Source organism: Acanthopagrus latus, chromosome 9 (assembly GCF_904848185.1).
Source record: "Acanthopagrus latus isolate v.2019 chromosome 9, fAcaLat1.1, whole genome shotgun sequence".
In the NCBI taxonomy this organism is placed as follows: domain Eukaryota; kingdom Metazoa; phylum Chordata; class Actinopteri; order Spariformes; family Sparidae; genus Acanthopagrus; species Acanthopagrus latus.
In genome coordinates this window covers 25,483,613-25,500,931 of record NC_051047.1, presented here as the reverse complement: position 1 = coordinate 25,500,931, position 17,319 = coordinate 25,483,613, and the positions used below count along the sequence as shown (strand labels likewise).

General features: G+C 40.8%; 1 protein-coding gene across 2 annotated transcripts in view; it reads right to left on the bottom strand.

The window, feature by feature from the left end:
* gulp1a (GULP PTB domain containing engulfment adaptor 1a) overlaps positions 1–17,319 on the bottom strand; it is an 88,231-nt gene that overhangs the window by 13,790 nt on the left and 57,122 nt on the right. For both annotated transcript variants that reach the window (XM_037110626.1, XM_037110627.1), the window contains exon 4: positions 4,136–4,197. In XM_037110626.1, coding sequence (XP_036966521.1) covers positions 4,136–4,197 — 62 coding nt within the window. The remainder of the gene's footprint in view (positions 1–4,135; positions 4,198–17,319) is intronic.

The window sequence follows — 17,319 nt, the reverse complement described above, 5'->3', positions numbered from 1 at the left end:
AGCATTCTGGTGATGTGCTGCCCTCTAATGACTTGGAGTATGAATTGGACAGGTTTCCAATTCTTACATATTGTGCCTTTAATGGTATTTAACAGGTACACAAAAAGAGCTAAAGAATCAAGAACTTGTAACTAACTAAAAGTGCATTTTAAGAATATAAATATAAAAACAGTCGGTGTCTAGGTGAATAATACTACAGTGGCTAAATACGACAGAGCCAGAGAGCAGATTGAAGCTTTATAAGAAAGTGTTAGCACTCTGCTCCGGTGTGACAAATGTACTCTACACACTTCAGGACATGTCTGAGAGCGCCGCTGACAGATGCCCAGAATAGAAAGGAGAAGCTCTTGTTCCTGACCAGTGCATTCTGGGCTACGACTGGGGACGTTTCACAAGGCAGACCAAGCCTGGAGGCTCATCCATCAACTGGTGCATGCAGCTGAAAAACGAACCACCCCTGCCTCCTCGTTTCCCCCTGAAGGATTCACACTTGAGCTTAAAGGGGACTGTGCACCCTCCGATGCCAAAAAAAAAAAAATCACACACAAAATATGCACAAATATCTCAACCCTGTGGCAGCTCTGAAAAGTTCACTGAAAGCTGCACTCAGACTCCATCTCGTTGTCTGTGCACAGCTCGCTCCTCCGTAATTGAAAGGTTCTCACATATCTAAAGGGCAGGATCTGTGTCACGTGCAGTTTAAGTGACTTCAGGAGGAGATCTGATTGTTCATGTTAGACTCACTGAACCCGTCAGCTCAGACATTCACCTCGTTCCTCCTGCCGTCAAGAGGTCAATAACATTTGTTGATTACAGTGGTCAGCAGAAACTCATTAAAGCTGTGGCCAAAAAAAAAAACAACAAAAAAAGGCACCAGCAGCAGCTTTGTACAGCAGTCAGATGTGTGTCGACTTTTTCAGAGCAAAGTAGTGACGGAGCGCAGAGCAACAGATGAGCTGTGACGACAGACTGTACTGTCACATCAGAGAACATAAAGCTAATTAAGTTCACAACAAGAAACACATCGCCCAGACTGACAGGTCCTGCTGTGACTTGTTAATGACAGTCTGACATGAACATGAAGCTGCAGATCTGCTCCTCTCTGGTGAATGCAGAGGCGGAAGGTTTCTCGTCACGTAAGTGGTTTCCTCATGTTTTAATTAGCGATGCAGCGATCGCTTATTTCCTGGATTCATTGTTTTGTCAATAGAATGTAAAGTACACTGTGAAAAATGTCTGCCTCACTTCCCCACCGCCCAGTGAAATAACTTCAAATGGTTTGTTTTCATCAATGCAGTAATGTCTGAGAAATAGCCAGAACTTAAAGTAAAACATTGAAAAAAAAAGTATATTATTAACAGATTTCATTTGATTGATGTTGTGTCAAAGACGTCTCTGTACGGTGCTTAAGGTGAGTTAATGGGGCAATTTACCTCGTCTTTACTTGAATTCAGACTGTATTTTTCTTTGTAGTAAGGACAACAGGTGTAGAAATGTCTCCTTTCTTGACATTTAGTGACATTATTTAGTTCACTTATTAAAGTGAAAAAGTATTTAAGTAAGTAGCTAACTTGCTTCTCAAAGCCGAAACTACAGAAGCTGTCAGACGGTTACTTCTTGCAGTACTTGTAAAGTGGTATTACAAGACAGTACGGGCCGACTAGCTCTTCAAAACAGTCCAAAGACGTCTTTGACAACACTGTTATGTGTTAGTTCATTTTCTGTATGTTTTGAACTTAAGTCCTTCCAAACTGCCATTTGACCAACAGTCCAAGACCAAAACGCATTCTGTCTTCCAGTCAACTCAGTAATCCTCTTACTGGAGTAGCACTTCACTATAAGTAAAATGGAACACCAATTGAAGTTGGAATTGCTTCTTGTGAACTCAGGGCACATTTACTAACCACGACTTCACGAGTAAAGCAGCTGTCACACGTCACACAACAGTGTCTGCATCCTTGGGAAGGGAGTGGGGTATATTTGTAGACTGCAGCATTTGTATAAGGCTTGGAAATGAAATGCTTAGATACGTTTCCAATAATTTAGTTTATAATGTACAGAAGCTGCATTGCTGAGGGTGTCAATTGTGTGTACAGTTGCCAAAGAGACATCATTTTGTCCCGGTTGGTCATGTTTTTTGTTCACTTTTGGCGTCACACAACTGGAACGGTTTGAGGTTGGAAGCCAAATGTTTCAACTAAGTAAACTCTGGAATGCAGCAACATCAAGTTTACTAGACAGAATAAGATAACTTCACATTTGAGAAGCTAAATAGCCACCAATTATCTCTGTGTCAAATGAGTAATCGATTAATGAAGTACTTGTTGCAGCTGTAGGACCGATGTAGCATCACTGAGTTGCAGCAAGAAACTAAATCTGTTCTCAGACACTTCAAAGTAGCAAAGAGTTGTAGCAAAGATTTAATAAAAGCCCTTAGAGTCCCCCCAATTCCTTCTTTGTTCATCTCATTTATTTGATTTTCTCTCTGTTAAATTACTTTTTCTAAAAGTTTTTATTTTAAATGGAACCTTTCTTTCAAGTTAACTTTCCCAGACATGAATAACTACGTATAAACACAGACAGAAATAAAACTTTAAGAAGTTAAGCTCTAATTTTCCATTACTCAGGACCTGTAAGATGAGGTGTTTTGAGCTAAAACAATCATTCAATTGAGTCTTTCAGTGTTTTCGGCTTTTTCAACGGACACTTAAAAAAAACATTTTATATACTATGAAAATAATAAGCCTGTTAAACAACTCTAAAAGATTAACAGTTATTTCCCCAACATGAAGATTTATATGACTATGAACTGATGAAATTCTTTTTGTCCTTGCTTGATTGGATGTAGTCAAAGAAGAAAAGTTTTTTTTTATTTGAAAATCCCCAGAAAATAAAAGTACAGACAACATGACCTCAGTGTTTTCATTCGCAGTACAATCCTCCTTTCTTCTGCAATCATGTGGCAAAATTACTTCATGTTGGGTTTAGTTCAGGGAGCACTTGGGTTCAAAAAGAAGAAAACAAAATTGAGAGTAGTTTAATCCTGTCATCAAATCAAAATGACCTTGTTAAATCAATGGATCAAACGATTTGAAGAAAGGACCTGTCTCCATTCTAACAAGCTCAAAAGAAGCTCATTTTCAACAAGAGGCTAAGAAGAAAAGTCTGAGCACTTTGGCTGTCTCGCTCCCTCCACTTCCTTCAGCGATGAGTGGTGGCACTCAGATCTCAGCAGATTCAGCCAGACAGGCGACTCATCAGTGAAAGCTGACAATATGCTCTGATTCTAAAGATGTGTCCTCTTTGCCAGTTCTGCCTGTTTCTTGGCTTCAATCAGCAGAGGAGTTTTCAGCAGTTTTGAGGGGGGATGTGGTCGTTTTGGAGTTCCATCTTAAAAAATGTCTGAAGTTCAGGATGTAGGCTGTCAGACTCGGAGCCTCCTTGGAGAGAAGCTCCTTTGTCAAAAGTGAAGCAGAAAACCGGTCGGATGGGGTAGTGAGACGGTCCTGTCAGAAGTGTTGGACTTTGTTTCATTTTGAGCTTTTCCTGTATCATGAACGGATGTTTTGACTGGTTTCGGCAGAAGTGTGAGTCACTTTACATAAAACACCCACACAATAAAGTTAATAAGTGAAGGCTGAAACACAGGGAAAACTTTCAAATTAAAAGTTTGACATGGACGATTTCCACTCATCACAGCACTGAGTGGGAAAAAAAGCTGCTCGGGAAGATAAACACCATGGTGTACACAGCAGAGATAAGACGGTTAATTCAAGTAAAATCAGCCACCGCTAATCACCGAAATTATCATTGTCATGTTATTCCAAATGTAACTTGGATGTGATGTAAGAGTGTGTTGGGTAATGCTGATGGCTCGGACGAAAAATGAGTGAAGCTGCTGTCAGCAGTCGTGAAAGGCCCCGGTTGTCTCGGGGGAAATGCATCATGGAGCACCTGGCCTGAGAGGCGCCCTGACAGACAGCGAATGAATTAACAGAGAGGTGGACGCCACAAAGCGAAAAGAATTTGAGCTCCCCACCATTGTTTAACAGCAAAAATGCCTTTCTGGGATTTGTTTGAGGTATTCTACAGTCACAGAGCTCTGACAATCCAACCGTGTGATGGTGAAACGTACCTTGGCGTTGTAGGGTATGTAATGCTTGGCCAGAGCCTCCGGGGTGTGCATCCATGACTTATCTGAAATGACACAAACAGCTCACTTAATAGGTAAGTCTGAATATCTGCTCTCATTCAATAAGTTCGAGCAAAGACACAATCAACTGCAGACATGGTTAAATATCCTGGAAATGTATGTAAAACTGTCCTAAAACATCCACTCTGTTCTTACCCAAAGTAAATCCCAAGCTGTTGGTGTACAGTTATGGATTTTTGGCTCTTTTGTCAGCAGTCAAAAGTGTCTTTCATTGATCTATAGGAGTTTCAACACACTGAATCTTTGATTTTTTTCTAATACAAAAATAAACTTGAAGATGATCTGTAACTGCATCCACATCATATCGTCTCACATGGTACGAGTTCAAATAAGATAACCTTTTCAATAGAATTGGATACTTAACACATGTTTTTCTAATCAAAATTCCCAAACACCTGGCAAGAAAATGACATTTCGTCACCTCAACACACCCCTGCTTGAGAGATCAGGAGCATTAAACCCATTGTAGTTCCCATTGTAGCCTATACAAATACAGAATTGCATAAAGTGAAAATATTTCAGTTTCACCAAGAGAAAGCTTTCCTCTCTCACACACATTTACACCTGAAAGCTGCCCAGTACAGTCCCAGTTTGACTGGAACAGTTGTGGGGTTATGCATCAGCATCAACAGCCGACTTTAGGTGAAGGACGTAATGAGGCTTCGCACTCTCCCACCTGTCCTGCAGCTCGGCTTATTATACCTGTAACCCTTTAGTCATTAGGTCCACTTCCCGAAAAATGTGTTCTGACTGAGTGAAGGACAAATTTGACATGTAATGGACTGCAACTGCGTAATCACCTGAGCAAAGTTCCATGCTGATGGCTTAATGTTGTCCGACTGAGCGACTGTCTGTGGCAGCGGTGCGCGAAGAAGCATAATGATCCAATGAGGGTGGTGAGAAAGAAGATTAACGCAGCTAAACTTGCTAATAAACATTAATCTAGACACTGCATGATCTAAAATATTCAGAAATCAGCTTTTCAAATGTTCATACGACGAATCCATAATCATATTTTGCCAAAAATGTTGCTGTGAGAAACACCAAATGTAAACTTTTGTTTTGTTTTCAAGAAAAACTCCACAGAGCAACTTTGTTGTGACCAAGGCCAACTAAATAAAAGAAGAGACGCTTGTATGAATAATAAAACAATGCTGGACTGAGGGTTCTCAGAGGGCTTGGAGATCACTGAAAGTCGGAGTAACAAACAAACAGGTGGTTGTGTGAACATCCCGTCCTCTGTGTTTCATTATTCAGTGAAAGGTTTGGACTCTGGTGATTACCTTCTCAGCCTTTTCGGGGCTTGACATCCATTTCCTTAACACTCCTTAGCTAATCAAAACTGATGCACGTAGAGCTTGTACATTTTCTATTTCTTGACCACAAACATTTACTTGTCCATCAGTCATACTTTGGCATAAAAAAAAAAAAAAAAAAAAAAAACAGAAACTAAAACTCACCTTGCAAAACATCTGAGCAAACCTTAAACCTGCTTCCAGTGTTGATCCTCAATGAGTGTTTAAAAACCTGACAGCTGTCAGAAACACCACACTGTGCTCCGACTGAACTCTGTCAGCGTTTCCCAAAGCACAAAGTTGTCAGTGTGCTGACAACTGTTGTGCTGATGAAACACACAGCAGTCAGCTCTCTCAGTTAATGAACACACAATGAATCCAGCAGCAGTGAGCAGAAATCAGAGGACATTCTGAGTCTCGTTGAGGCTGTTTGTATGTTTTTAAGCTAATTGAATTGGCTAATCGAGAGCAAATCCATCAACCACATCAAGAGTTAACAGACTCCAGATGTGAGAGTGAAGAATCTCTTACTAGTTGACTTGGATTGGATTTCTAGTGTAAAACCACTGACATACATGAAGACAGATGACCCGTCTCCAATTCCACCTGTTGTACCAACAATTGAGCAGAAATGTTAACAATTACAAGCGCAGCCATCTGGTGCTGGTGACTTTGTTTGGAGCCAGAGTCTGAGCAGCGGTGATCAGGTGGTGGAGCTACAGAATCAGGATCCTGGAAAGTACCGGTACTCCTGTCATCGTTATGCTACGAGATGCTTTGGGAACGGTGACGTGTGTCATTTAGGGAGTGACCGGCAATTGGCCGTATTCAGTTGTTCAGATTTGAGATGTGTTGGGTTACATTGAGGGGGAGGGGTTTATGACCTATACTGCAGCCAGCCACAAGGGGGAAATAGTGGAGCGAGCTTGTAGTTGTCAAAGTGTAAAATTCAGAAAATAGTTAAGGTAATTAACAGAAAAATTGTTGCATTTTTCAACTATTTCACAGACTTTACAAACTTAAAACCTGACTTGTGTGTTGAGTATGATTCTTGACACACCATCACTGTATGTGCAGGTCATGACTTCCTTACTTTGACAATTACCTCAACACAAAATGAGCAGTGCATCAGATATCACGACGGGTCGCTGATGGCTTCCTGCATTTCTTAATCACCCGCTGATTAAGGATCATTGTCTTTCTTCATTTCCCATTCATAACCGGCTTATCGCCCCGTTAATGAATCTGGTGACAAAAGATGCATGACTGTGACCTTGGGGCGCTCCGACTCCTTTAGGTTGATTGTGCTCGTCGGGCTTTAAGGAGGCGAAAACGATGTGAATCAAACTTTAACATGTCCTCTGCACAAGTATGCTAATGACTTTGTTTACATTGACGCTGTTGGCTAAGTGGCTTGATGGATTCAAAGTCTATCCTAATTAGTGTTAATTCGGCGCTGCGCATTTGCTTAATTGCGGTAGCTGATGTTTGCTCATCTACCATGTTTCATGGAAACCAACGGGCACATTCTTGACATGGAGAGGAAGTCATGTTTTATTCTTGGGGATATTAGTTTGATGGAGGGAATTAAACGGTGGAGGACAATAACAGCTGGAACAGAGGGATGGTGACTTCACTTTTCAGACTCTGCGTGGTAAAACTGGAAGACTTTTCCTCGACTTAAATTGCCCTCCTTTTAAGTTTACTCAACAGCTGTGCAATGAGATTATCCCCTGCTTGCACCTTGCAACAGTCTCTTCCAAAGTGCAATCAATTTCCTAGTGGGGCTCTTGAATGAAAGTTGATAGAAGGACAATCTATGTCCTCCTGTCTTGCCGCTAAGAGGGCTAAGAAAGTGAAAATTCAAAAGAAAGAGGATGAGGAATGCAGGAGGAGGAGGAGGAGGAGGAGGAGGAGGAGGTGAGGGCTGACACAGCGGCGTGGCAGGTAGGCTGACATTTTGTTTTTCAAGGCGTCAGCACACACTGTTCTGATTAAAAGGAGGGGAAGGTGTGGGGGCTTACAATGACATCTTTCTCTTTCTCTGCTGCATAAAATGGCAACTACACACAGCGCACTGAAAGGCGTGGGCAGTCACGAGCGCTCTCGGGGTCAGATTAACCGTCGAGGCGTGAGGATGAGTCGTGGCGTCTGAAGGTCACTCTGTGTGGTTGACTTGTCAGGTGTTGGATGAAGATTCAAGAGGTGACAGCGTGACAAGTGTCAAAGCATCTCTGTCACTCTGTACTGCGTAAGAAGTCTCTGGAGACGTGGAGTGCATTGCTGCTCAGTGCGTTCTGCTCTCCTGAGAGCCAGTTAGCACATGAGAAAGGTTACGTGTCCTTCATGCATGTTACACTCCAGCTACTGTTACTGACAATAACTGCCTTTGTATTTTCTGCTGTCACATCAGGCACCGTGGGGTTAGGTCACTCCGAAAATGGATGTTCTATTATTTTCAGTCCCCTGCTGGGTACAAACCACAGGAAGTCATACATACCTGCTTTCACCTTTAGTAAAACTATTTCGACTCACATTTCCTTAAAGTGAAATAAAAGCATACAAAAGTACACAAATGATATCACTTCAAGCCAAAAATCATCTGTCACTGTTCCCAAAGTTTTCCCCTCGTTGCTGAAATTCGAATCTCACATTAGCCTCGTTTAAAGTCCAACCTGATCTATTGGCAAGTGTGTGGACAAGCTGCTGCCCACAGATACCTGCACTAATTAAACAGAGTAGACAGATACAAATGGTTAATCGTTCGGCATGGGTAGGAAAAAAAAGAAAAAGGAGAGGGGAAACAGTGTGTACCTTCAGTGAACAAAACAAGCTCTCTGCTCAGCAGTAGGAAAAGGTTCTGGAGCGGTACTGGCTCCTTTCCGCCTCACATTCTGTGGTGAGCAGCTCATAACAGCAGCAAATTACAGTTATGACTGAGACGCAATGTTCCTTTGAATTGTAGTCCTTTAATATAGTAGTTCAATTTAATATAATTTAATGTAATTTTATATAATTTTCATATTATAAAGAAAACAAACAGGAAGTTAGCCCTCTCAGTTGGTTTCTGTCTCTAGTGCAAACACTCCACAAACTCCGTAGGCTCCACGACACAGAAGAGCCGGCTCATTTTCTATGCTTCGTGCAGCACTGAGCAGCTTCCTTGGGAATGAAAGGGGCTCCACCTCCAAAGCTGTATCCAGATTTTGATTGTTAGATTCATGGCATAACCTCAAGAAGCGCCACCATTTTTAAAAAACAGACTTGATCTATTGGCTATGCTGCTACGCTGCCCCCCAATGACTACCGGGGATACTGCTCCATTGGTACACATCCATGAGCTTAAAGAAAACGTGCAGAAATACAGACAAAATTAACCCAGAGTAGGGACAGAGGGCTCCGTCTGTATCCGTAGGCATGTCTAACATTAAGTATAAACAGCCGCGGACTCGGATGTTTTAGGGGTGGGGGTGAAAAACATAAGAAGGGCATCGGCTCAAGCAGAAAGTTGTGACAAACGGATAGCGAATAGAGGGCAGTTTATCATGTTTTATCTACCATAGAAGGCATATTTGCACTGTTTTTTGAACATGGGGGCACATTGGTGGGGGTAAATGAGTCTTAACTGGTGCACTGACTGCTTGTGGAGGAGAAAAAAACAACCTGTGGAATTTTTACCAGTTGGGAAAAGGACTGATTTTTGATTTCAATCCTTAAAAACATACGTTTTAGGAAAATGTGTCATGTCTTTCTATAACAATTCTGGTGCATCAACTTTTTTTTATTTTATTATACAGTACATGTTCAATGGATTTATTCTGTTACCATCATTGTTCAGATTATGTTTGTGTGTAATACAAAAATAATACATCCATCTGTACTGTTCGTTTACTAAGAAACCAACAGCTTGCACAGAAAGAAGTCCGGCACGCTGTTGTAATTTCTGGATTTATTGACAGTTTAATGTATTCAACCTTTATCACAAGATATCTCTCCTTATCTACACGCTAACAGCTGCATTCCTCTTTATCTCCGCCGTGTTTATCTTGTATTCTAGCGTGAATTCTGGCGTTGGGGTGATAAAGGTTCTCTGCAGTCTTTGATGTCAACACAATATGCTTCCTAAGAAAACAAGTACTCCACTTCTCTAAAGTCATCCACTGCTAAAAAATGGTACACATCATTATTTACTCTTCCTCACCAATAAAAATACTGAAACTGGAACTATTTTTAGAAGCTTTTTTTCTGCACATGAGTACAGCTGCTCTCAGAGATGCTACATTTTGCAACTAATTGCCTTCTGCTAGGAAATGTGTTCCCCCAGATTAACCAAATTAAACACTTTTGTTGGCTGCTGCCTAATGTGTTTTCCATTTCATGTGGATGCTTTCTGTGTAGCAGTTTGTTGTTTTTCACCTCTGTGCACATCAGTTGTGAAAAACAGGCAGAAAGAGTCACTATTATTAGATGTAATATCATATCACTAATACTACAAAACAACTACAACAGCCTTATGTTAAAGACCCTCTATTTAAACCTGTATCATTAAGTGTTGCAGTCATCCCTCCTTAACATTCTCCAGGCTCTTACCTCTCAGAGGCTTGAGTGCTGTGCTGTAAGTGCACAATTTTTCTATAGGGCCACAAGCAGCGGGCAGGCAATAGCCTAATTCACTGCAGTGCTCAATCAATGACACACAATGAATTTGCTGGGTATGCACAGTTCTCCATCATGCAAAAGACAACTTCAAATGGGCTCTGCGCCGAAAGGAACCTAAACCACACGTCTGCTGAGGGCTCACAGGACAGGCTCTACTTTGAGATGAAGTATTACAAAAATGACAAAAATCAATCTGGTTACAAACGTCTACCACTGTTTGACATTGGGATAAAATGCAAAAGAGAGCTATGCAAGATGTTGCAGTGCTACAGAAACAGTGAGTGTGTCCTTTGAGAGAAACTCACATGAGGTTTGTCTGCAGCACATGAAGTACGTCTGGGGAAATGGACCAAAAATATTACAAGCTCCCTACAATTCGATGCATTCATACAAAAACACAACCTACACGTACAGCATAACAGACTGATCCTGTCTGACAGGAAACACGTTATCAGGTCAACAATGGTTGTACTAATTGGCAGGTGAATTAGTTATATTGTGCTAGCAAGTGTTCATGTGCTGACATGTGTCCATTACATTGAAAACAAGTATCACCCCATTGGACTTCATCCAGCTGCTGTTTTGAAGCCTCAGGTTGGATATTATGGCCGTCACCATCTTGTGTTTCTTAGAGCCAGAAGTGAGGATATTTGGGAGAGAGTTTGGAGCTGGGGAGAAAACTGATTGGATCTGACCAAGAACACCAGGTCATGCCACGGTAGTGAACTGTCAATCACAAAGTCAAGTCCTAAAGGATACTCTGCTTTATTGTCTGTTTTACTCTATATGGGACCATCATTTACAAACAGAAAGTCATGCTGTGATGAGGGAGACCTGAAACTAACAATTTAGACCATAAACTCATTAGGAAACTGTTTGCTGAGGTAATAAATCAAGTCTGAAGTAGTAACATTTTCTCATAAGCTTACACACAATGTGACTTCTTTCTGAAACCAGTGGAGTTGCCTTCCTTCTAGCCATTAGTGTTGTCAAAAATATTGATATATGGATAAATTCTTCACTCATTTTTAGCCATGTTGTCCAGCCGTACCAACTGATTTCGGGGCTCACCTCCCCTGACTCCTCTGACTTCAGTCAACTTAAATGCTTCGCTTCTCAGCCTGAGAAGCTCCTCCTCAATGTCAGTGAATGTTTGAAAAGCTCCTGAGAGTACACACTCAATGTAAAGATCAAATGCAGAAAACATAGCTGGCAGGAAGAAATTCAGGGTTCATTCAGGGCTAATACGGATTACATCGGGCCAAAGACGGAAATGCTTAAGGATCACAGACTCAGTCAGTGGCTTTATAAGCCGTCATTCAGGCAATGATACATTGTGGACTCGTGACGGAGTCCTTCCAGTTCAAGGTTATCTGACGTGCATTAATTACATTTATTTGTTCTCTGATCAAATCACAAACCATTTATGATGGCTTACGTCATGGCTGCGTCTTTCAGCCTTTCATTTATGTGAACCAGCAATTCAGCCGACATGGCCATGAAAAAAAAATAGACAGATAAATAAAAAAGCTTGTGCGTCCTCAACATCTAATTTTCTGTGTGAGTGCTTTCTGTTGATTCAATCAGAAATGATGGAAAGGGGACATGTGACCTTAACAATTAAACAAGCAGCATAAAAAAATGATGTTAGTATCACATTACAGTTTAATAACTGTGCTTTATGTTGTTCCAGCTGTTGAATCACACCAGTAAATACAATTAAGTGTTAGTAAGAAAGTAAACTTTATAAAATAAGTGTCACCAAAACACCCCAGTGGATCTTGTTCAGTCAATCCAGGGCCTCATCTACTGTATACTCACAGTATAAGTATGTTTATATAACATGACTAATCTTCAGCTACCAGCTGCTGGTATGGAAGAATTGCAATAATATTTATAATTGATGCAGCACATTGAGTGACCCGCTGTGGAATTAACTCAGATTCCTGCAGTTTGATACAAACTACACACTGTGGATTTAGTGTGTGCCTCTTTCTCGCCGAGGGAATTAATCAGTCTGTGAGTTTCTGAATACATCACCAGGACGCTGTGACATTGTAACTCGACAGCTACTTTATAACCTTTACATGTCGGGGAGGCTAGTACACGATGAGGCACTGTTAAAAAATGGTTTTCTATATTGTACTTTAAGAATATATTGTTTAAAAGCCACCTGCGCTCACTTTGCTTTTTGTTTGAGTGTTTGACCTTTACTGTGCAGAATGATGTATGTGCAGGGTTTGGCACGTGGAGGTTGTTTTGACATTAATCTGCTGAAGGGAGGGAAAGTTTCCTCAGGCTCACCTTCAATCACGATTTAGTTAGTTTGGAAACCAGTCAGAGTTCAATGTGCAACTTTCACACTTGTGATGTGGAAACTTGGAATCCACAGCAGACAAACTCTGACAACTGAATGATGTTTTGAAATTGACAAAATATAATATTCACAGATTCTGGCTAGTCAATGAGATAATAACTGATCTGACTGTGAGATTGAGGACAGACTTCACGTCTTTAAGTGTACTCTGCTTTATCATCTATTATACTAAGTGGAACCATATTGTACACACTGTATTGAAGAAGGCGTTAAACTAGCGATTGAGACCACAAACTCTTTAAATAACTGATACATTACGTAATAAATCAAGTGAGAAGTGGGGTCATTTTCCCATAAGCTTACATACAATTAGATTTTGAAATTATTTATTTTTTTACAATTATTTTTGAAACCAGTGGAATCACCTCCTGCTGGCCATCAGAAAGGCTGCAGATTTGAGGCCCTGTCTGTTATGTATGCTGTCTATGGGTAGAACATGTGCATTTAGACATGTTTTTTTTTTCACTCTGGTCTGCTGGTTGGTTTGTCAGCAGGACCTCACCGATTTCTATGAATATTGGATGGAGGATGGGTCTCGGCCCAGAGTAAAGCCAATTAACATTTGGTGGGGATCCGGATAAAAGAACTGCTGGCCAAAGACCTGACCTGGATTTCACCAACAATACGGCAGTCGGAGAAAAAGCAGGATAAGAGTTAATCTGACCCTGAACGTTTTCACAGAAACTGATTGCTTTTCAGGAACTTTGCAAAAATAAAAATCACCACCACGATATTCGTGATGGTAAAAATGTGTTGTTGGATTCTTCAAGTAAAACTTGACTTGTAAATCCATGTTTAGCAAATAAGTTAATGAACAGACCAAAGATATTTTTTTTTCTTAAATACAGAACATATTGTGCAGCTTCACCCAACCCAGGACTCTGAATGTAAAGAGAGAGAGAACACCTACTTGGAAAATAAATACAGTATTTTTGCTGTTTGAGGCAAAGTAACATGAACATGCTGGGAGTCAGTTTAAACTCCCAGATAACACAAATGCAACTATTTCCTTCACAATTCTTTAAACTTTCATGACTGTTATAGTGTCAGTGAGATTAGACTGAATACTAGAGAAACATCTCGTCAATACTATTCAACAGCGCATCAAACTGCAGCCTCGAAAATGACTATTAAGTTGAATAAACACCTCTCTGAGACAGTTTCAACAAAAATAGAACATTATAACGTTCATTAATGGAGGATTTATTTCATGACTGCATTCATTATAGCTAACTTTAAATATTGTATAGTACTCACAAGGTCATTGACTGCCTAGTCGGTCTATCACTTTAAGAAGTCAAAGCAGGTTGCATCCTAGTGCGGCACTAATGCGTTCGATGAGTTATGTTTTCTAACCTGCTGCTCACCTACAGGCTGCACATGAATTCTGCACAGTCCGACTATTCCTTTGCCGGTCACGTCCAAGAGCGTTGGGCAATAAACACAGGAGATAAAAATGATCAAGATCCCCGCTGGCATTACCTGCTAGACGTGATCAAGTCCACAAAACACAGCCAGAGCTGGAGATAAAGGAGGTAAATCAGAGGAGTGGGCTGACTGTCAGTGCCAGCCTTCACTCTCACAGCCGAAAGAAAGCAGAGGCAGCCGGGGGAGGTACAAAGAATTATAGACCATTAAAGATTATACAAATGTTGGACTGAAAGTTGACCTCAGATGAAAACAACATGCAACAAGCTCCAACACGCCTTTGTCTGAACCACCCAGACAATCAACAAAAAGTTAGAAACGATAATGAGTCGTGTTAACAGCATCAACAACACGAGGCAATTATCTTCTTTAGACGCATTAAGAGTTCAGCAGAGACCGAATAATTTGCCCTGATGTGAAATCACTGGCAAGTAAACCTTTGTTCAACTCATGTGGGAGGTTGTCAGCTGCAAATGAAATGTCGCATATCAGACGAATATTCCCAATTTATGGGACCATTATATCCACAAATGTAGTCAAATTTGGTAAGAAACTGAAAGCGATTTCAAAGAATCAAATCATAGCACAATGAGACGAGAAATAATCTTGCAGGCTGGACCAAATATATTGTGATATGCTTCAAAGTCCCACCCAGAGAACAGATTACACTGTTCATTTCCCTGTCTTCCTCATCAGAGCATTTCATTAACAGTTCAAGATAGAGCCAGTTCAAACGTCATAAAAGAGGCTTAAATTCAGATTTTTGTGATAAAATCTTTGGAGGATAAATTCTGAGGGGACATTTAATCATTTCATCAACATCGGTTTTGTTTAGTGACAGGAAACTTTGGATACTTCAGTGGCAAATTAAAGCCTTGCATGGCACATCATTTGGCTCCAGATATTTTTGTATATTATGGTTCATGCTCTTAAATAAAACATTTTATCTTTCTGGGGGAGAAATGCTGTCATTATGTTATCTGTTGGGGACCTTTTGGCACCAATTGCCACTGACTGGCTGTTAAAAGAGTAGCAGAAATGAAGTCTGCAGGGAAGCCTGGCGTCTTTTGGAGTTTAAATGTAATGGTGCATGGTTGATACAGGAAGCTGTCGTCCTTCTCTTAGTGAAAAAGTCTTTATGTCAGATTTGTGACTGGACAAACTCTTTTTTCAGCTTCTCGCAGTTGTAAAATAAATGACCGGTGTGTGCTACTCTGCCTGGGAGCATTTGTTGAGCGATCTGTTTACTGTCTGTTTAGCTGTCATTTTTTGCAGCGGTCATCATTATCTGTCTGCTGCCAAGGCCAACTTTAAGACTGGGTTCCAGCTTCAGCTGTAATTTACTATTTTTCCAACATTCCCCCACAGTGTAGGCATAGACAGGCATGTGCAAATGTCAGCTCGTTCTCACTCCCAATACGTCAAATACAGCTGCCTAGTCCGTGGCCTTATCCTTCAGAGTTTGACACCATAGTTACCCCCTCTCCTATCACGTCTTGAAGCCACCCCACCATCAGGAGAAAGAGCAGGAAAAGTCTGATTTGAGTGGGTGGATGGATGGGTCATACAAAATACTTATTTCAGAGACCAGGATTAGTTTCCTGTGTGTGACTTTATATATTCATTCTAATTGTTCTGACACTCTATCCCTCTATAATCATTTTTGGCAAATACGTAATCTGCAATGTCCGGTTGGACTTTTAAAATGAAGCTTGCTGACAAACAGCTCACACAGTATGACATATAATGACTTTTAGTCTGTCAAATGGTTGCTTTGGTTGGTTAAGTAGGTTTGGTAGGTACAAAAACTACTTGGTTAGGTTTAGGCTCCAAAATTACTTGGTTGTGTTTAGGCTCTAAAACTACTTGGTTGTGTTTAGTCCATGCAAGTACTTGGTTAGGTTTAGGATAAGATCAGTCTGTGGGTATAAATACCTATGTTGACATAGTATTGTGTAATGTAAGCGACACAAGCACTTCACATAATATATCAATGTAGCTTTTGTTATGCAAGTTATATCATTTATGTATGTTCGCTTACTAATGCAGCACGACTGAAAAACAAATCACTGCTGACTCTTTGTGACAAAAACTCAAGTTCTCAGAGGACAGTCCATTGTAATACCCAACCAACCCAACCATCCCGTGACTATGACTTCTACAGCTCTTCATATTACTTCTCCAGATGGGCGCTTCAAAAAGTGGTCCCAACAGAGTGAAACTTAGAAGCGAAGGGGCAGAATGTCTTGCAATTGTGCAGCTCATATTCACAGGAATGAAATCCCAGTTAAAATGGAAGGAAATTACACTGAACCGAAGGGAAATTCAAAGTGAGGTGCTGCTCTCCCTTATCACCATCTTACACTCCAAAAATAGACGACCTAATGGGAAAAAAGTGAATTATAACAGCCAAATATCATTACAGCCCGCTGGAACACCTGGGCCCCGGACACTTTGCCCAGCACTGTCCAAGGCTTCTCTAGGTCTGCTGATTCCACCAGAGGGAGCGGGACAGATGGTGGTAAACACATCAAGCTGTTTGGCAAACTGCGCTCCCAAATACCTCTTCCTGTGCGTTTGGGCAGGGTCACCTCAAGACCACACAACCACCTTTCTTACATTTATGAATGCATGGAAGGATGTATATATTATTATGACTGTTGTCTGTGGACTGTTTTTGCATTCTGCTGGTATTGGCAGGTTTGTTGTCCTTCACAGATTTATGGAAATGAATCATTTTATGTCTGGGCTGTTTTATTGCAACCAGTGTCAGTCAAACAGCCCTTTGAAGCTGCACCAGTTAAACAAATAAAATCATTTCATCGGCCAAAATAATAAACATACACATCTCTGTGTTTTTGTTTATTTGTTTTTCATTTGGAGCCTTCAAGTGTGAAGACTTTATAGTCCTGCCAAATGAATGAATGGGAGCGTGCAGGGCTGGAATTGCATAAAATCGAGTTCAGACATGGGGGATTTATACAGTTTTTGCACAAGACTCACTGAGACAATTTGTACCGCCTGATTCAAACAACTTTCCAAGAAAACAGAACCAATCTAGATGAAGATATGCAAATATTTTCTAAACAAAGTTCTTTAAACTTGTTTATCTGCCTGACATATTATTTCTTCAGAAGTTTGCACTTCCAATAGAGTTAGGAGCCCGGGGAGAAATGAGACAGCAGGGGTCGATATATCTTGACATTCATTGTACGTGTACACTGGATCCTTCATTTGCAAGCCTCCTATTCATTGTCTACATAAGCAGCTGTAAAATACACTTTGGTGGTGTCACGTTGTTGTTCAAGAGACGAGTTGTCACGTTTACAGCTCCTCACTTGTATAAA